Source organism: Rhinopithecus bieti, unplaced genomic scaffold, assembly GCF_001698545.2.
Source record: "Rhinopithecus bieti isolate Rb0 unplaced genomic scaffold, ASM169854v2 scaffold_78508, whole genome shotgun sequence".
Lineage (NCBI taxonomy): Eukaryota > Metazoa > Chordata > Mammalia > Primates > Cercopithecidae > Rhinopithecus > Rhinopithecus bieti.
The window spans coordinates 120,270-141,474 of NW_016829854.1; the positions used below are offsets into that span (position 1 = coordinate 120,270).

The 21,205-nt window shown below is 49.2% G+C and overlaps 2 protein-coding genes across 3 annotated transcripts; one reads left to right on the top strand and one right to left on the bottom strand.

Annotated features, from left to right (window-relative positions):
- Positions 1-1,334: 1,334 nt before the first annotated feature.
- On the bottom strand, positions 1,335-5,871 carry DEFB124 (defensin beta 124). Its single transcript, XM_017865084.1, has 2 exons — positions 5,741-5,871; positions 1,335-1,516 (listed from the first exon to the last, which is right to left on the bottom strand). The coding sequence occupies exons 1-2, from the start codon at positions 5,802-5,804 to the stop codon at positions 1,359-1,361; spliced, it is 222 nt and encodes a 73-aa protein (XP_017720573.1). The 5' UTR covers positions 5,805-5,871; the 3' UTR covers positions 1,335-1,358.
- A 2,161-nt stretch (positions 5,872-8,032) lies between these two features.
- On the top strand, positions 8,033-18,124 carry REM1 (RRAD and GEM like GTPase 1). Of its 2 annotated transcripts, none has more exons than XM_017865082.1 (5): positions 8,033-8,153; positions 9,189-9,565; positions 10,609-10,697; positions 15,262-15,463; positions 17,374-18,124. In XM_017865082.1, the coding sequence occupies exons 2-5, from the start codon at positions 9,226-9,228 to the stop codon at positions 17,643-17,645; spliced, it is 903 nt and encodes a 300-aa protein (XP_017720571.1). In that variant the 5' UTR covers positions 8,033-8,153; positions 9,189-9,225; the 3' UTR covers positions 17,646-18,124. The 2 variants fall into 2 exon arrangements, with proteins under 2 accessions (XP_017720571.1, XP_017720572.1); XM_017865083.1 differs by having other exon boundaries at positions 9,192-9,565.
- Positions 18,125-21,205: the final 3,081 nt, after the last annotated feature.

The following is a 21,205-nucleotide window of genomic DNA, read 5'->3' on the forward strand; positions in this document are numbered from 1 at the left end:
TTTTTTTTTTTAGCAAGACTCCATCTCTACAAAACAAACAAACCAAAAACATATTAGCCAGGTATGGCGGCATACACTTATAGACCTAGCTCCTTGGAGGCTGAGGCAGATTGCTTGAGCCCAGGAGTGTGAGGCTGCAGTGAGCTATGTGATCTCCACTGTACTCCAGCCTGGGCAACAGAGTGAGGACCTGTGTTAAAAAAGAAATGAGAGAGAGAGAGAAAGAGAGAGAGGAAGGAAGGAAGGAAGGAAGGAAGGAAGGAAGGAAGGAAGGAAGGAAGGAAGGAAGGAAGGAAGGAAGGCAGGCAGGTACGCAGGCAGGCATAATATATAACTGAGGTGATATGAATAAAGCAATTGGCACTTTCTAAAGGATACTTATATATCATCATCTCAACCATTCAGTGATTGGTTTGGCTTGAGTAGAACCTGTTCTCCAAAAAAGCACTTCTGAGCATCTATCCAGGTAACTTCCTTCTCTAGCATCCCAGAGCCACCAGGCTCACCTTGCACATCTCCAGTGTCAGGGGACTCCCTTCCTCCCAAAAGTTCCCCATCACACTGTCCTGTCCTACCAGGGTGTGGCTCCATTCCTTGACATGTCACTCCGGAACTGTACGGCCTTCGACAAGTCACTTTCCCTCTCTGGGCTTGTGGGCCTGATCTGTGAGGTATTTTGGGGAATCTTCCACCCTAGAATTGGCTAGTCTCTTTGGCTTTTTGGGTGTATCCTAATGACTTAGGAAGTTGGATGTATGCTTAGATGAGGGTCTGTTTGAACACTGGGAGGAAAATGGCGGTTTGTGTGTGAAAATGGCAGTTTAATTTTCAGAAAAGTATCTAGTCTGTTGGTCTTAGCTTCACCCCTAAGTCGTTAGGATACCCTATCAAGGAACATAGGAAAACCCTTTCACTCTCAGTGGGGCCTGCCTCTCAAGCCAAATGTGCCATCTCATTCTGAATTTCAGAAGCTTATTTTTGACTCTACTATTATTCACCATTATTATCAACTATATTATTAACTCTTGTTATTATTAACTCTACCTTTCTTCTTTCGTTTCTTCTATAAAGTGCTAATCTCCTGATATTATAATTATTCCCATTTTATGGTTGAGGAGACTTTCAGAGGTTCAGTAACTTTTCCGGAGTTGGACAGAGAGAAAGTGAAGTGGCCAGGACTGGAACCATTTACAATGGTCATTAGCGCCCACTCTCCTCAGGTCCCTCACTTCCTTCCACAGACCATTTCTCCCACATCCTAGACCTATCCCCCACCCCTGGGGGGAGAGGAGCACAGGCGAGCAAACAGAAAGAAGAGACAACTGGCAGCCTGTGTTTTATTGGACAGCAAGAACCAGCTACTCATATTCACTCTTGGGGACCGGCGGAGGTTTCAATGCATAGGAGAGACAGCACAGGGACGCATCCGGGCACAGGTGCATGTAAGTTTCTTGCCTTGTGCAGTAAGTTCGACAGGCCCCTTGGCCCTTCCAGCACCGTTTGAATTCACTTCTCCCTAAGCAGAGGAAGACCATAGGTCACAGAGCAGCCCAGGGGTCACAGGTTAGACCACTGGTCACAAGTTAGGCCACAGATTCACTAACACTGGTCACAAGTTAGCTCTCTGGTCATTTGTTAGATCACTAGTCATAGATGAGAGTATTGATTACAATTTAGGTTAGACCACATGTCATAGGTTAGACCATTAGTTACAAATTGCAGACTAAGGCCAGGCACGGTGGCTTACACCTGTAATCCCAGCACTTTGGGAGGCTGAGGCAGGCAGATCACCCGAGGTCAGGAGTTTGAGACCAGCCTGGCCAACATGGCAAAACTCCTTCTCTACCAAAAATAGAAAAATTAGCCGGGTGTGTTGTCACGTGCCTTTAGTCCCAGCTACACAGGAGACTGAGGCAGGATAATCGCTTGAACCCAGGAGGAGGAGATTGCAATGAGCCACGATTGTGCCACTGCACTCCAGCCTGGGTGACAGAGGGAGACTCCATCTCAAATAAATAAATAGAGACTAATTTCTTGACCAGGTGAAACAACACACCAGGTACACATAAGCACTTTTCATAACACTATACGATTATAGTCTCACTACAATCCCTACTATACAGGTAAGGAAACTGAGGCTCAGTGAGGTTAATAACCTTCTCTAGCTGGGCACAGTGGCTCACGCCTGTAATCCCAGCACTCGGGAGGCTGAGGCGGGTGGATCACCTGAGGTCAGGAGTTCGAGACCAGCCAGGCCAACATGGCAAAACCCCATCTCTATTAGAAATATAAAAATTAGCCAGGCATGGTGGCAGGCGCCTGTAATCCCAGCCACTTGGGGGGCTGAGGCAGGAGAATCGCTTGAACCCGGGAGGTGGAGGCGGAGGCTGCAGTGAGCCGAGCTGCACTGCAGCCTTGGCAACAAAGTAAGACTCCATCTCAAAAAAAAAAGAAAAATTAAATATAAAATATAACCTTATCCAAGGTCATACCGCCATTCAGGAGCAGAACTAGGACTCAAACCCAAGCAATCCGGCTCCAGAGTCCACACCCATTACACAAACTGCCCCTGACACATAGGGACTTGTTAAATATTAGGTTTTAGTGAAGGAATTTCCAACCATGGGCCATGGAAAAGGTAAGGCTTTGGGGAATAGGTCCTTTGCTCCCTCCAGGGGTCTTTGGTCACAACATGGGATGGAGCCTGTCCTTCATTTATTCACTCAATAAACACGGAGCACTAGAAGTACTACAGTGAACAATATGGTCATGGTCCCTGCCCTCAAGGAGCTTCCAGTATCAAGGAAGACAGTTAAAAAACAAGCAAATAAATACAAGAAATAGATTCTGTGGTAACTGCCACATTGGAAATGATGAGGGTACTGTGATGGTCAGTTAAAACTGATGTGGGAAGTGAGGGGAGACTAGGACCATGTAGAAAAGCTTGACTGTGAAATGACATTTCTAGACATACAACCTCAGACAAGCAGAGAGCAAGCAGCCCAGAAGAACTAGCACTGAATGGGAGGTAGAGGGGAAAGGCTTCCCTGCATCTCTGTGGATTAAAATACATCCCATGTAATCCTCAAATGATGCCTTAGGCATATCTGCAGGTTTTATTCAGCCTGCTGAGCAGTCCATACTTCCCTCTTGCTAAGGTAGAGAACCTTAGAATGATACAGTGCTGGCCTCAAAATTTCCATGAGGCAAAGAATACACCCTCTGAAGACAGTGTGTAGTATAATTGCTAACAGTGCGGTGTGAAGCCAGCTCAGACCTCCTGGGTCCAAATCCCAGCTCAGTCATTTCCCATTGAGTGACCCTGGCCTCAGTTCTTCATCTGTACAACTCTCCTTCAGAGCACAGATAAGAATCACATTAGCACAGTGCCTGGCACATAGTAAATGCTCAATAAATAGGAGGCAAGATTATCAGTATGACAGCTTAGATTGCTGGAACAACCAGGACCCATTCTAGGTAAATCCTCTCACTTACCAGTAAAGAGGAATGAACTTGCCCAAGCTCCCATAGCCACTAAGTGGTGGGTCTGGAACCGGAACCCAAGACGTTAGCTCCCAGGTGAGGACACTTTCTATAATAATTTTTTTTTTTTTTTTTTTGAGACAAGGTCTCACTCTGTTGCCCAGGCTGGAGTGCAGTAGTGCAATCTTGGCTCACTGTAGCCTCTACTTCCTAGGCTCAAGCAATCCTTCCACCTCAGCCTCCTAAATAGCTAGGACTACAGGTGCACACCACTACACCCAACTAATCCTTTTATTTTTCGTAGAGATGGGGTCTCCCTATGTTGCCCAGGCTGGTCTCGAAGTCCTGGGCTCAAGTGATCCTCCTGCCTTGGCCTCCCAAAGTGCTAGGATTTACAAGTATGAACCACCACACCCAGCCAAGAAATACTCTTAACACACCATCGCATTTGAACTTCCCAATCACCCCAATATCCAGAAGCAGTTCCTTTCTCCTGCACGATCTGCTCTCTCTTCCTCATATCTTTCACTCTGTCTCCCACCAATTTCTTTGTGCTCCCTCCCCAAGCCACACCAGCCTCCTTGCTGCTGTTTAAACACATCCATTACCCTGCCTCAGAGCCTCGGCCCTTGCTGCTCCCTCTGCCTGGCACGATCTTCTCTGGTATTTTCACCTTATTAAGACCTCTGTTCAGGTCGGGCGCAGTGGCTCACACCTGTAATCCCAGCACTTTGGGAGGCTGAGGCAGGCAGATCACGAGGTCAGGAGATCGAGACCATCTTGGCTAACATGGTGAAACCCCGTCTTTATAAAAATACAAAAAAAATTAGCCGGGCATGGTGGCGAGCTCCTGTAGTCCCAGCTACTAGGGAGGCTGAGGCAGGAGAATGGTGTGAACCTGGGAGGCGGAGCTTGCAGTGAGCTGAGATGGCGTCACTGCACTCCAGCCTGGGCAAGAAGCGAGACTCCATTTCAAAAAAAAAGACCTCGGTTCAAACCCACTTTATATAAAACAAGATCGCTGGAATGCACTTCAAAATAATTTACAGGAGAGGAGGGGGAAGTGAATAATAAAACAGGATTGGTTCAAATTGGTAATTGTTGAGGTTGGGTGATGGGTAATAGGGGTTCTTTATACTATTTATTTCTTATTTCTGGTTGAAATTTTCCTAAATACCAAAGTTTCTGGCTGGGCTCATGCCTGTAATCCCAGAACTTTGGGAGGCCAAAGCTGGAGGATTGCTTGAGGCCAAGAGTTTGAGACTAGCCTGGGCAACATAGTGAGACTCCATCTCTACACAGATTTAAAAGTCAAATAAAGAAGTTTCTTTTAAAAACTCATGCTGTTACAGTATTCTCTATTTCTGAATAAGTTTAAATTTTCCCATAATAAAAATATGTAAAACTCACCTTGTTTATTTATGTTATTCTCTCTACTTTCATGTATATGTGAAATCTTCCAAAATAAGTTTTACAAAAGAAAAAACTCTAGGCCGGGCACGGTGGCTCATGTCTATAATCCCAGCACTTTGGGAGGCCGAGGCAGGCGGATCACCTGAGGTCAGGAGATCTAGACCAGCCTGACCAACATGGTGAAACCCCGTCTCTACTAAAAATACAAAAATTAGCCAGGCATGGTGGCACATGCCTGTAATCCCAGCTACTCGGGAGGCTGAGGCAGGAGAATCACTTGAACCCGGGAGGCAGAGGTTGCAGTGAGCTGAGATCATGCCATTGCACTCTAGCCTGGGCAACAAGAATGAAACTCCATTTCGAAAAAAGAAAAAGAAACAAATCTTATTAGAGACCTTCCCTATCCATCCTCATCAGTCTTCCCATCCCCGCCCTTCTCCATGCACACACCATTCTAACCCCTTCCCTTGCCTTTCCTCTTCTTAGCACTTATCACCACCCAACATATGTTTATCCGCTTATTTTCTATCTCTACCAACTAAAATATCAGCTGCATGAAAGCAAGGACCTTCTTTTCTTTCACTGCTAGATGTCTTTCACTGTTATGATTTCACAACAATCATAACATAAATGAATATTTATTGAGAGAATCCCATTTTATAGATTAGGAAACTGAGGTGCAGGCTGATTTAGCAACTTGCTCTAAGTTGCCCACCAAGTCAGCGGTGGGGCCAGAACTTAAATGCTGGTAGAGGCCCCTCTGTCCTCCAGGACCTAAGAGACTAGTCCTCATTTTCATGTGCACACACGTACAGACACACACACATGCACACAATGTTGCTACCTGGTGGCACATGACCCAGAACCAGGAGAGCCACAAGGAGCAGAAGCAGCTGTGTCATGGCCATGGGGCTCCTGGGGAGGCTGCTGGAGAGAACACAAGAGGAGAGACCCGAGCATGCTGAGCCTCGCTGCTTCCAGCCCAGCCTTTATTGAGCTGCAGATAAAGGCATTGCTGTGGGCAGCAGGCCTAAGTGGGAGTATGAGGCCATGTAGTCCCCAGGCTGCTTGGGATCTCAGCCAGCTACGTGGGAACTGGTCAGCCACACCCTCCGGAGCCTGCTGAGCTCAGAAGCTGGGAGGTAGAATTTTCTGAGGCATTGTCTAGGGTCAGAAACTAGACATCTTCCCCACCTAAGAGAGTGGAAAAAACTTTGACTTAAGACAGACCTAGTTCAATCCCCACATCTCCCCCTAACTGCTGAGAGACATCAGACAAGTCACTTAACCTCTCTGAGCCTCAGGCTGTTGTCTATGAAATGATGACTAGTATCCCTTACAAGGCCAAGTGACCAGCATGTATGCAGGCCTACTCTAAAATGGGAAGAGTAATAGTACCCATGTCATAGACAGTAATAGCTACCTATCTCGTTTAGGGGATTAAATGAAGTAATACAGTGGCTCCTATAGTGTGGTTCCCAGAGCAGCAAGCAGTAGCAACACCTGGGACTTGTTAGAAATGCCAGTTCTTTAGGCCTACCCCGAACCTACTGAATTCACCTCTCTCTAAGCAGAGGAAGACCACAGGTCACAGAGCAGCCCATGGGTCACAGGTTGACCACTGGTCACGAGTTAGACCACAGATTCACTAACACTGGTCACATGTTAACTCTCTGGTCATTTGTTAGATCACTAGTCATAGATGAGAGTATTGGTGGGTCCTGGCGAAATGTGGCTTAACAAGCCCTCCAGGTGGTTCTAACACACCACCAAAGTTTGAGAACCCCTGAGGTAATATTAGTGCAGAGCTTAGAACAGTGTCTGGTACACAGGAATCTAAATTGCATCATGAAAGATGAGTAGGGGAAAAGGTATCCCAGAAAGAACAGAACGTGCCTAAAAGAGTAGGGTATGAGCCAAGCAAGGGTTTTCCTGGGAGGAGAGGTTGAAATGATTCTGCAGAGAATATGATGGGGCTTGAATGCCAAGTTCACACTTTTGTATTATAGACAACCAAAAGTTTTTAGCAAGAGTGTAAGCTGTTCAGATTATAGTTTTAAATAAAGGAACTGAAACCCAAAGAGGGGAGTTGACTTGCCTAAGGTCACACAGCAATTGTGCTGCAGAGATGGAACTAAAAGCCAAGTCACCTCACTCCCAGACAATGAAGGGTGCCGCACCACTCACGGCCCATCTTGCAAGTTAGAAAGGTAAGCTTAGAGGGCCACTCCACGGAAAGAAGCCAGGCACGAGGGGGTTCTGCATCAGCTCCAAGACCTGTGGGGGCTGAGCCAGTCTGTTCAGCTGCTGTGGGAGTTATTCCAAGCTGAACACCTGCGTCCCCTCAGCCATGACAATGAGCCCCACCCACAGGTGCAGCCTGGCCTCCATGGCTCCACACACGTACACACCCCAATTTCTCAAGACCTAAAGGGAGGCACCCCAGTCAAAGAGTCTGGATCCTGGCCCCTTGGATAGCCAACATCACCAGTGATCTCTTTCCTCCTCCTCCATACCTGGGAGCTTTTTTTTTTAAGCCATGAGTGATAGAAACAGTAGACAGAATGGCAGAGGCCTCAGGCCCAGGCCCAGCTAAGCCTCAGTTGGTGAGTGAATGAATGAATGATGCCAAAATAAGATTTTCAGAATTCTTCAGTGCAGACTTTCTGAGCTCTCTCTTCCTCCAAGCCACCTCCCAGAATTAATTCTTCATCCAGAGCAGAGTTTCTTAAAGTGAGGTCCATGAACCGTCTGCATCAGGATCACTTGGGGCGCTTGTTTAAAACGCAGATTCCGGAACCCCTCTCCCAGCACTGTGGAATCCACCTCTCTTGGAAGGTGGGACCTGAATATTTAGCAAGTTCCCCAAGTGGTTTTTCTGGGGGCTAATGTGTTGGTGCATCCCCTTGATGGAGTGGACAGATGTGGACGCAGATGGAGCTCCAGACCCAGGAATCCAAAGCCCCCATCTTTCCTCTCTCGTCTGCCACCCTCACCCAGTGCATAGGGCTGGCAGAAGCGAGTCAGCTGAGCTCTGCACTTTCAGAAAAGTCACTGAGCGGCCAGGGCCTTAGGGCGGGGACCCCGGGGCTGCCCTAATGGGGCGGGGCTGGATGGGGCGGGGTCGCGGCTCCTCCCCGGGCCCAGGCGGCGGGGAGGGGAATTGGCCTGAGGGGCTGCGTGCGGAGGCGGGTGGTACAGCCTGGAGCATCCAGCCGCTGGAGCTGCGAGGGACCCTGGACCCCTCCCACGCCGAGGTAAAGCCCTGCGCTACGCGCCGCCAACTCGCTCAAGTTGGAGCAGAGTTCTCCAGGCGATTGAAGGGGGATTCGGCAGCGTTGGCAGGAGTAGGGGGGCTTCGAAACCGCGTCCCGAGGGTGAGGGTCTTCAGACCTGTGACCCGGAGGGCTGGATAGTCCTGGACAAAGACCCCTCCAGCCCCAGGATGGGGGATTCACACCCAGGATAACGGCTGGGAAAGCTCGGACCCAGACTCCAGGAATGGCACAGCGTTCCCGGGCCCTGTGGTCTGCCCTCCCCGTCCCCTGCCAGGACCCTGTCCTGTCACCTAACCTGGGGCCTGGCCGGCCGCAGCTCCCGTCCCCAAAAGCAGTTAGAGGCCGTAGCGCCAGCCGCTCCTGAATTTTTCACACAGGGGGCGGGTCAGACACGCGGTTCCCATGGCACCAGGGCACTCGGGTTACAGTCGGGTTACCCCTATACCCCCCTCGCCCTTCTGTAGTTCCAACCCACTCTCCTGCCTCTTCCTCCTCAGACCCCGTGAAATTGGGCATCCAAAGTTAAGTAACCCCTACCCTTGCGGCGGGGGCACCTGAAACTGCACTCCCAACCCAGAACCTGTGAAAGAGAGCGGTGGGGAAGGGGAGGAGGGGGACAATTTGGATGCCTTTCAGAGCCAGGGCCTCATGTTCTGTGGGAAGGGCAGGTCCATGTACACGGAATGGGGAGTGTGCATGTGAGGACATCCCACCTCACTACTGCCCCTCTGCCTGCCTGCCTGTCATCATCCTTAAGGCGAGGGAATGGCCTCTGGGTGTGTGTGTCTGTGTGTTCACAGCCTGCACACTCACTCCTTCCAGCCGCATCCAGGTTTACTCAGAGCCTGAGGCCAGAAAGCCTAGGAGCTTTCCGCCCCAAGAAGCTGAGGCACTTCCTACTCCCATCTGAACAAGAGGGGGATCTGGAAGAAGCCATCTCAGCAGCTCATCAGGACGCTATAGAAAGAAGCAGCCTAAAGCAATTGACTGACAACCAATTCCCCCTTCTTTCAGAAGGAAGGAAGGAAGAAGTAAAACCCCCCTACCAAAGATGACACTCAACACCGGACAGGAAGCAAAGACCCCTCTGCACCGGCGAGCCAGCACCCCACTGCCCCTGTCCCCACAGGGCCGCCAGCCTGGCCTCCTGAGCACAGTGCCTTCCACTCAATCCCAGCATCCCCGGCTGGGTCAATCAGCCTCCCTCAACCCTCCCACCCAGAAACCTTCACCTGCCCCAGATGATTGGTCTTCTGAATCCAGCGACTCTGAAGGCTCCTGGGAGGCCCTCTACCGTGTGGTGCTACTTGGAGATCCTGGAGTGGGGAAGACCAGCCTGGCCAGCCTCTTTGCAGGGAAGCAAGAGAGGGACCTCCATGAACAGCTGGGAGGTAGGGGCCATATGGGCTGGGCTGGGATGTGGCCAAAGGAGCGAAAGCCCTGTCACCAGGGGCACAGGGCTGCCAAGAACAGTTGTACAAGTCATGCACTGTTCAACTCTAAGGGGCATCGTTCACTTAGACTATGACATGAACGATGCCCCCTTACCCTCCAAAGTTGTACATGGCACAGCCTGCACAATGGTCAAGGGGAGGGAAATTATTGAATAGAACAAGAATTTTGCCAACTTCCCATGAACAAGAAGTATATAATTCATTTCTATGTCATATGGGTGGCAATTCTGAATTCCATGTGAAGAAATGGTGGACTTCCACCCAGCTCAGAAACTCCCCTCCCCAACTCCTCTGACTCTCAGATTCTCCCAGTCCCATAGACACCCATCCATGGTCACCATGATCTACAGCAAAACTAAGATCCTTTGCAGAAGGGAGACTCCCAGACCCCAAGTTCTGGGCCCTGGGGTGCTTTATTCCCAAGAACTGCAGTGAGCTAAGAGTGTCAGGGGTGCAGGGTGGTGGGATACAGGGAAGATAGAAGAGATGAAGGTAGGCTCCTGAAGGACTGACCAAAAGGACATAGGGTGAGTGGCGGAAGGGGGTTGATTAAATGCAGAGAAAAGACAGGGACATCTAGCCAGACTCTTCTCTAGTCTTGACTTCTCTCCCCCAGCCTCAAGAGTGAGAACCCATATGTGTTACAGATAGGGAGACTGAGGTCAAGAGAGGATAACATGACCTGCCTGAAGCACGCACTAAGTCAGACAGAGCAGGCCTGGGAGAATTCCTAGCCCAGCTTTAACCCCACCACCCCACCTTCATTCAATCAATCAAATCTTTCTGGCACCTACTATGCGCCAGGTACTATGGCACCTGGGGAAACATGGGTTCCTACCAGGAGAGACAAGCATCAAACAAGTGTGATAAGCGCTTCTGAGGACAAGTGGAGGGGGTGATGTGACCAGAAATGGGGAGGTAGCGAACACCACACTCTCTCAGGCTTGCCCCTCCTCCCTGAGATCCAGCTCTTCCCTCAGTTGCAGAAGATGTATATGAGAGGACCCTCACGGTGGATGGAGAAGACACCACGCTGGTGGTCATGGACACCTGGGAGGCCGAGAAACTGGTATGGCACTGCAAGCAGAATTTGGGGAGAGGGGTGCTGAGCCTAATATTAGACTCTTTCCTGTCCCCTCCTGGGACACTACAGATCAGGTGTGAGCAAGAGCCATCCTCAGCACCCTCCCCCAAAACCCACAGCTCCTAAGCAGTCTTTCCAATCCCAAACAGAAGACCTTTATGACCCTGACCCCTTTTCTCACTCTACAATCCCCTCCTATTAGCCATCTCAGAATGTGCTTCTCCACCTGCAGATCTCCCCATCATTATTTCCATCCTCATCCCACCCCTCCCACCCACATTGTGCAGAAGGAACGCTGGATTTGGCCCCAAAATGCCTAAGGCTGAACCCCGTTTCTTTTTCTTACTAGTTATGTAGTTTTGTGCAATTGACTTAACCACCCCAAGCTTCAGTTTTCTCATCTGATAAATGGGTTAACCATTCCTGCCTTCCTCATCAGCTGGTTTTTTAAAGTTCTTATGCAATTTCAGAGGCAAGCCCAGTTTAAAGCATGAAAAACTGCTGAATAGGGGTGAAGAATTGTAAATGATAACTCTTAGGAATTATGACTTGGTAGCTGGAGAAAAAAGAAACCAGAGCAGGAAGAGAGCAGTAGGCAGGAACATGTCCCTATTATGATTTTATCTTGTTTGTGTTTTCTTTTCTTTTGCTACTTGGGTAATACATGCTCATTGTAGAACTTTGAGGAAAAACACCAAAGCAAAGAGAAGGATCTAAAATCACCTGGGATCCCATCTCTCTAAGGGATAGGCTGCTCCCCTAAAACTGAGGGAGACCCTGCCCTCAGGGTGGGGCTTAGGGGGACACTGGTGGGTGATTGACAATGGTTGACAGCTCTCCTTCTAACAAGCATAAAAGAAAACCCGGGGCCAAATGAGCATAATAATGACGATGACTCTTATAACAGTACCTGACATTCATGGAGTGCCAACTTCCTAAGTGTCAGCCCCTATGCTAAGCACTAGACATGTTCTGTGAATTCAATCAAAACAAAAACTGGGCCTGGTGCAGTGGCTCAGGACTGTAATCCCAGAACTTTGGGAGGCCGAGACAGGTGGATCACCTGAGGTCAGCAATTTGAGACCAGCCTGGCCAACATGGCAAAACCCCACCTCTACTAAAAATACAAAAATTAGCCAGGTGTGGTGGCATGGGCCTGTAGTCCCAGCTACTTGGGAGGCTGAGGCAGGAGAATCGCTTGAACCCGGGAGGTGGAGATTGCAGTGAGCTGAGATCACGCCACTGCACTCCAGCCTGGGCGACAGAGCAAGGTTCTGTCTCAAAAACTAAATGGTGAGTCTTCTGATTCCCATTCTACTGATGAGGAAACCAAAGACCAGAGCGGTTAAATAGTAATAATAATGTGTCCAAAGCTCTCAAATAGCAAGTGAGATTCAAACCCAGATCTACAAAATCTTTGTAGATCTTATTCTTTTTTTTTTTTAGACGGAGTTTCACTCTTGTTGCCCAGGCTGGAGTGCAGTGGCACCATCTCGGCTCACTGCAACCTCCGCTTCCCAGGGTCAAGCGATTCTCCTGTCTCAGCCTCCCGAGTAGTTAGAATTACAGGTGCCTATCACCATGCCCAGCTAATTTTTGTATTTTTAGTAGAGACAGGGTTTCATCATGTTGGTCAGGATGGTCTTGAACTCCTGACCTCAGGTGATCCACCCACCTTGGCCTCCCAAAGTGCCGGGATTACAGGCGTGAGCCACCATGGCCCGCCAAGGCTGTGTTCTTATGCATTAGGACTGCATAAGAGTCCTCGTCTTATGACTCTCCTCCCCCTCAAGAGCATCACCTTCTGAACCTTCAGCTGAGGTTTCAGTCATTCGCTCCTTCATTCATTCAGAAATACTTGCTGGGTGTCTATCGTGGACCAGGACCTTGGAGACATAGAGATGAATAAGGCAGACATGCCCCCTGGCCTCGTGGACCTCACAGGCTGGTGAGAGGGTCTACTTTTCAGATGCAGCTGAGAATGCTATGGGGCAGTGTCCAGCAAGTTAAGATGGGTGATCAGACTGGGAGTCCCACTCAGGAAACAGGGGAGAAAGGATACTAGACAAGAAGGCAGGAACTGGAACTCCACACCCAGCTCGAGTCAGACAGATGTGGGTTCTCAACCTTGAGTACGAACAGGTTTCTTCCTCTGGGTCTTAGTTTTCCCCATCTCTAGAATGAGAAAGTGAGTCTTGACCATTCATTCATTCATTGCACAAATATTTTTGGAGGATTTGCTGTGTGTCAAGATCACAAAAGCCAGTTGGTGCATGGATTTGTGGGTATGAACTCATTCAGAGTGTGATTAAAAATATAGATTCTCAGCTGGGCACGGTGGCTCACACTTGTAATCCCAACACTTTGGGAGGCTGAGGTGGGCAGATCACCTGAGGTCAGGAGTTCAAGACCAGCCTGGCTAAGGTGGTGAAACCGCCTCTACTAAAAATACAAAAATAGCTGGGCGTGGTGGCGGGCGCCTATAGTCCCAGCTACTCCAGAGGCTGAGGCAGAATAGCTTGAACCTGGGAGGTGGAGGTTGCAGTGAGCCGAGACCATGACACTGTACTCCAGCCTAGGTGACAGGGTGAGACTCCATCTCAAAGAAAAGAAAAAAAAAGAATAAGAAGCTCTAAACGTGGGGCTCTAGTATCTATCTATCTATCTATCTATCTATCTATCTATCTATCTATCTATCTTTTTTGAGAGGGAGTCTCGCTCTGTTGCCCAGGCTGAGGACGAGGGCCAGGGTGAGGCCTGATAATTTGATTTTTATTTATTTATTTATTTATTTATTTTTTTTTTTTTGAGACAGAGTTTTGCTCTTGTTGCCTAGGCTGGAGTGCAGTGGCATGATCTCTGCTCACCCCAACCTCTGCCTCCCAGTTTCAAGTGATTCTCCTGCCTCAGCCTCCCGAGTAGCTGGGATTACAGGCATGCACTACCGCACCTGGCTAATTTTATATTTTTAGTAGAGATGGGTTTCTCCATGTTGGTCAGGCCAGTCTCAAACTCTCTCCCTCAGGTGATCCGCCCGCCTCGGCCTCCCAGATTGCTGGGATTACAGGCATGAGCCACCGCCCCCAGCCGATAATTTGATTTTTAATACACTCCAAGTGGCCTGATGGTCAGCCAGCCTGGTACACTAAGGTCCTAAGGCCCACCCAATTCTGTCAGATTCAGCCTCTCTGATATCAGAGTACCATGTAGTGCACAAATGGAAAGGATGGATACTTATTTCGATAATGCTGCTACTGCCTGGACCCTCTTTGAGACCTCTCTTCACAGTCACTGACCAGCAAAACTGGTTCAGTTTCCTAATTTTACTGGTTGGAAAATAAAAGGCCAGAAAAGAGGAGAAAATTTTCTCAAGGTCTCTACCAAAAACGCAAAAATTAGCCAGGCATGGTGGCAGGCGCCTGTCATCGCAGCTACTCAGGAAGCCGAGGCAGGAGAATCACTTGAACCCGGGAGGTGGAGGTTGCAGTGAGCCAAGATCGTGTCACTGCACTCCAGCCTGGGAGACAGAGTGGGGCTCCATCTCAAGAAAAAGAAAAATGAAAGAATATTTCTGGCTTCTTCACTACCTCACAACCACACTCAGTCTTTCTCACTTCAGGCCTTAGCTCTGACTGTTCCTCTTCTCTCCTGCTTGGCCTGCCCCTCCTTCCTAACCCCATTCGCCAGTCCCCTGTGAAGCCCTTGCACACTCTTCCAGGTGGGGTTGTTCTGGCCTCCCCACCCCACTCCTCCAGCCACTTGCACATGCCTCTTACTGGTACTTTCACACTACACTGTAACTCCCCATTTCCATAAGCTCTCTTCCAGACCATGAGCTTTTGGAGGGCAGAAAGTGTGTCTTATTCAACACTTATAAAGTTACTACCCAGGTAGTCCAGTCTTGGAGGGCTGTCCCTAACAAAAGATCACCATCCAAAATATCAAAAGCACTGCAGTTCTTTCTTTTTCTTGGTCAAACAACTTGAAAGGAAGCCACTTCTTAAAGTGTCCCTTGCCCCTCTCATCCCCTTGTGAACTTACACTTTACAGTTGCTCCTTCACCTCTGTCTTCAAAACTGTCCTGAAAAATGCCTTCCCTCTGAAGTCAACCTCCTGTTCTCACTTCTCTCTCTCTTCCTTTTTTCTCTTCATTCTGGATTTCACAAGGCATAAAGAACCCTCTGGCAAGGCTAAACCCTCCTCAGAAACAAGACAAAAGAGCTAAACAGGTCAAGGCAGAACCCTCTTTAGCAGGAACCGGAACCAAGTGAATTTGCCTCCAGTACCCAGCCTGCAAAAGTGTCAGTGAGTGAGAGAATTATGTGAGGTAGTGTCATTAGCCTAAATTTTCAAGCAGAGAAACTGAGGCTCAGAAAGGATCACCAATTTTCCCAAGGTGACACGGGGAATTATGGCAGAATTTGTCCCCCCACACCTGTCCAAACTATAAACCTCAGCCTCATCCCAACCATTAGAACATCCTAGCTCTACCTTCCTCAGCCAGGGCCTAGATACCCTCTGAGGATGGCCTTGGGTCCCTCTCCTGCAGGAAAAAAGCTGGAGCCAGGAGTCATGCCTACAGGGGGGCAGTGCCTATGTCATCGTATACTCCATCGCAGACCGAGGCAGCTTTGAGAGTGCCTCTGAGCTCCGCATCCAGCTGCGGCGCACACATCAGGCAGACCATGTGCCCATCATCCTCGTGGGCAACAAGGCGGACTTGGCCCGCTGCCGAGAAGTCTCTGTGGAAGGTGAGCCCTCCATCCCACCCCCTCCTCTTCCCCTGGGCCCCGCTGTAATGGCTGCTTCTCCAGCACTCTTCATCTCAGTGACTGACCCTGCCAAGCTGCCCCTACCCTGCAGCCACTTGCCTAAGCCTGAAAGCTAGGAACCATTCTTGTCTCCCACTCACCACCCCCAAACCAGTCCCCAAGTCCTGTCAGGCCACCTCCATTAATCCCACATTCCCTTCCCTCTCTGCCTACAGTCTCTGTGCTATCCTGGCATCTCCACCTTCTCCAGTCCTCCCACTTCTCAATTATTCCTCCTTGCCAGCTGCCAGAATTTTCTAAGACCAGAGCTGAATTTGTACTTCTTAAAAATTCGTGTTTGTGGTGGGGCATGGTGGCTCACAACTATAATCCTAGCACTTTGGGAGGCTAAGGCGGGAGGACTTACTTGAGCCCAGGAGTTTGAGACCAGCTTTGGCAACACAGCAAGACCCTCTCTCTAAAAAAATAAAAAATAATTTTAACTCTTTTTTTAAAAAAATTCTGGCCAGGCCCAGTGGCTAACGCCTATAATCCCAGCACTTTGGAAGACTGAGACAAGTGGATCACTTGAGGTCAGGAGTTCAAGACCAACCTGGCCAACATGGTGAAACCCCATCTTTACTAAAAATACAAAAATTAGCCAGGCATAGGGGTGCACACCAGTAATCCCAGCTACTTGGGCAGCTAATGCATGAGATATCATTATCCAGTGATAATTTGCAAGATTAAACAAGTTGCTAGGAGAGAGCCGAAATTTCATCATATGGAGATGTTGGATGGGGTGGGCAGATCAATAAGGGAGTGGTTAATTATTTTTATGATCAAATTAGATTTACGTGCTGGGGTCATTAGTGTTTTTGTAGTTGAAGTACTTAAACCCAGGAGGCAGAGGTTGCAGTGAGCCAAGACCACGCCACTGTACTCCAGCCTGGGCAACAGAATGAGACTCTGTCTCAAAAAAATAATAATAGTAATTTCCTCTGTGGCTCCCCTAGCCCCTTAATCAGAGACACTTCATCCACCAGGATGATAGGCCCGGTGCCTACAGGCCTTTCAAGGGCTTACATTTGAGAACTGAAAAGAACCATTACTGGCTCCAAAATATAGTGAAAAAAATTAGAAATTTAAATTTCACAAAGCTTTAATTGTGAAATTTAATTGTCTGCAAAACATATTTTGCCAGCAAGCAACTACAAACTAAAACTTTAAATGTCATATATGGATTGTATTTACAATGGGATGGGGAATATTTTAATAAGTTTGACATATCAGATGGGGCCCATAACAATTTTTAAATGGTCTTACTCACAGAGTAAAATCTAAAAAATATGTAAACTGAGACCTAGAAAGGAAAAGCCAGTTTCACAGTCACCAGCCCCTGAAGACTAGAACTCGGGCCCAGTGGCATCCTGGAGGTGGAAGACCGTAAGCTTTGTGAACAGACATCAAAAAAAAAAAAAAAAAAAAAAAAAAAAAAAAAAAAAAAAAAAAAAAAAAAAAAAAAAAAAAAAAAAAAAAAAAAAAAAACTGCAACATAAGCCCCAGGAGATTTTGTTAAAGCACAGATTTCCAGACCTCAACCCAAACCTACAGAATCAGAAACTCTGAGGGTGGGTCCAGGAATCTGCATTTTAACAAGCTCCTCCAGGTAATTCCGATCCACAGCAAATTAGACCATTTACCTGGCATTCAACCTGACCCCTCCCTGGCCCCAGCCTCTCTGTCTTCCCTCAAAGACCAGTCTGATTTATCTGAGTCCCCAGGCAGCAACACGAGGTATGGGCACAGGAAATATTTCTTCCAATCAAGACTGAACACATCTTTTCCTACCTTTTTCTCCGCCTTCCGGTTATGGCTCCACCCCTGCTCGCCGGGCTCCGCCCCCTCAGAGGGCCGCGCCTGCGCTGTGGTGTTCGACTGTAAATTCATCGAGACCTCCGCCACGCTGCAGCACAATGTGGCTGAGCTCTTCGAGGGCGTGGTGCGCCAACTGCGCTTGCGCCGCCAGGACAGTGCGGCGGAGGAGCCCCCAGCACCCCGACGGCAGGCCAGCTTGGCCCAGCGCGCTCGTCGCTTCCTAGCACGTCTGACAGCCCGCAGCGCACGCCGCCGGGCACTCAAGGCCCGCTCCAAGTCCTGCCACAATCTGGCCGTGCTCTGAAGCCGCCCGCCCTTGTGAGAGTTGGCGGGGTCTCTGAGGTGCATTATGGGTTCCACAGACGCCACTGCGGGGCAAAGGCGCCGTTACCTGGAGTGTGCATCATGTGTCTTGCTTGCCTGCGGCCCTGATGGCCTGAGCATCCCCCAGATCCAAGCCTGGGGGACCCCGGGAAAGAGATGAACAGACAGATGATGGGGCCGAAGCCCCATGCTGGGCACAAAGTAGTTTTTTACGTGGTGGGTGTCTTTTTGTAAAAAATCTTCCTTGTCCCTGGGCTCTGGCCAACCCTCAGAAACCCTCACAATAAACCAGACCAGAAGGATGTCCCATCTGAATGCCCAGACATCTCTGTCTTGGCTCTTCCAGGCGTCTCCACCTACTGCCCTCCCATCTACACTTCACTGTAGACTGACTGGTTTAGCCTGCCGGCCTGGGCGTCAGGGCCGATCAATAAAGTACTTGGACCAATTTTGTGCTCAGGCCCTTCTCCCGACAGTGGATCACAACCACAGTTCGTGACCAGCTACTTTCTCATTAACCCATTTTTTACGTTCTAGATTCACATGTCTGGAAGAACCTCAGTACTCATCCTGGCAATAGAATTGCTGGCGTTTATTGGGAGCTGTGTACTAAACTGTCGCAACAATTAATCCTCTCAACACCTGGGAGAAGGGTGTTACGATTAACCCCATTTTGCTCATTAGTAAACTGAGGCACAGGACACCGAAGGCTCACCCAAGATCATACAGCTGCTATACGCGCGCGAAGTTGCCGGGATTCCAGCCCAGGCTTGTCAGACTCTAGTGACCAACATATCCATTGTCCTCTTTAAAGATGATACAAAACCCTATAGAATCTTGGGAAAACGAATTTAAAAACATAATTTCACATCCAATTTAAACGAGGTTGGGGCAGGAACTCTATGAAACTCAATCCATTAATCCCCGGGATGGACCCCAGTTTAATCCAACTCACTCATTTCTCGAAGGCAGAAACAAGCCTAGGGAGGGGAGATGAGCATGCCAGAGTCACCCAGCCAGGGAGGACTACACCCCAGGGCCCAGCCTCCTCCTGGGTCTCCCTTTGGCTGTGCGGGAGGAAGGAGGTGGTGAGGCGTCCAGCCTGGCTGGGATCAGGACTGGGTGTTGGGGATCAGGTCAGGAGTTTCCAGCCCGAAAGGATGGGGTGTCACGGCTTTGAGAAGAAAACAAGACGTAAACCGTTATGACCATCGTGTCCCTGACGCAGGACATCCCTTCCCCCAACCAGCCCAGACGCCAGTCCCGGGGTAAGCGGTGCAGAGAAAGACGGCAGCACCCGCCAGCCAGCCAGCCGCGTCCTCCAGCCGCAACTCCCCGCACCCCAGCCTTCCAACGGGGACGGATGGCACTCAATCCCACACCCCAACCCCAGCCTGGGGAAGGGAAGAGAAGGAAGATCTTCCCCCACCCCAAGCTGTCTCCGGCCTGCGGTCAGGGGGAGGGGCTCTAGCTGTGGAAAGTTGGCAGAGGCGGCCGGCAGCAGCCGGGAGAGTGGAAAAAATGATATCAAACCCGGAAAAATGCAGGCCGGATGGAGGGCCGGAGTGGGCCCTGGGAGGTGAGAGGGCGGGAGGGAAGCGGGGAGGGGGAAGAGCTGAGAAAAGAAGAGGGGCGGGGGAGAGAGTGCAGGAGCTGGCTTTAGAAAACTGAGTACGATCGCCCTCATCCCCTCCTTTCTTCATCTACAAATATTTATTGAGGGCCTACTAAGTGCCGGGCACAGTGCCAGGCTCCGGGGAGATGTGGTGAACAGAAAGAGGGAGCTCACTGCTCAGTAGCTCACAGTAGGGTGGGCTGGCAGACTAGAAAACAAATCAGCAAATAAAAGAATCACAAACTGATAAGGAGCTGAAAATTAGAGTAGTCAGGGAAAAACCTGAAGATAATCCAGTCCAATCCCCCAGCCTCAGATGGGAAAACTGAGGGCCAGAGACAGAGAGAGAAAGCTTACCCCAGGCCACTCAGAATGTGGAAGAAATACTTGAGACCGGGATAGGGGAGGAAAGAGGGAGGGAAGAAAGAACTAGTGCAGACCAAGATGAGGAGGTGGGAGGTGTTGAGGGAAGGAAAGTTATGCAGCCAGCACAGCAAGATGGCAGGGTGATTGAGGGCATTGCCCTGAACCAGGGGGTGTGCGTTCAAACCTTGCTCCCCTCCATCTCTCTGTGCCTTAGTTTCTCCATCTATAAAACGGAATTCATGACAATTTTTCATTTAGGATCGATGTGAGGATTAAATGATTCAAGTTGTGTAAAATGCTTTAGACACTTCCTGTGTCTAAGAAGATTCAATAAATGTGGGTTCCTGCTAGCATATCTTTTTTTTTTTTTTTAAACAGGGTCTCACTCTGTCTGTTGCTCAGGCTGGAATGCAGTGGTGCGATCACAGCTCGCTGCAGCCTCCGCCTCCCAGGCTCAAGCCATCCTCCCACCTCAGCCCCCCAAGTAGCTGGGACTACAGGCACATGCCATTATGCCCAGCTAATTTTGGGTTCTTTTTTTTTTTTTTTAGAGGAGACAAAGTTTTGCTGTGTTGCCCATGATGGTCTCAAATTCCTGAGCTCAAGAGATCCTCCCACCTCAACATCCCAAGGTGCTGAGATTTCAGGCATGAGCCACTGGGTCCCACCCTGCTATTCTATCTTAAAGCCTTGCAGAAACCAGGATATGTTATGGGTAAGATATTCTGAGATTGTGAAGACCTGCTTATGAGTCTTTGCCTGGCATATGTGTTCACATGTTTTTGTCTGTCTGTCCCACAGGAATGAAAGCTCCTTGAGGGAAGGGCCCTCAGTGCTGCTCTGACCCCAGCACCGACAACAGTGCCTGGCTCATAATAGGTGCTCAGTAAATATTTGTTGAATGGATTAATTCATTATCCATTAATAGATATCCATTAATTCATTATCCATTACCTGTAAAGTTGCCCTTCCAATCCTGTCCTCTCTGATTCTAGGTGCCTGTGAATAAGGAATGGCTCGGAAAGCATGTGAGAAAACCACACTCTCCCTCAGCCTATTGTAGTTTAAAAAGTGCTTTCTCGGCCGGGCGCGGTGGCTCAAGCCTGTAATCCCAGCACTTTGGGAGGCCGAGACGGGCGGATCACGAGGTCAGGAGATCGAGACCATCCTGGCTAACACAGTGAAACCCCGTCTCTACTAAAAAATATAAAAAACTAGCCAGGCGAGGTGGCAGGCACCTGTAGTCCCAGCTACTCAGGAGGCTGAGGCAGGAGAATGGCGTAAACCCGGGAGGCAGAGCTTGCAGTGAGCTGAGATCCAGACACTGCACTCCAGCCCAGGCGACAGAGCAAGACTCTATCTCAAAAAAAAAAAAAAAAAAGTGCTTTCTTGTCCATAAAAACAAAACAAAACTAAAAAAGCTAACTTTCTCTGTGTTAGTGTTGGGCCCCATGCTACATGCTGGGTACACGTTTTCTCACGTGCTCACCACCACAACCCTCTACTTAATAGGTACTGTTTGATACATGAGGACACAGAGGCCAAGAGAACCCAAGAAT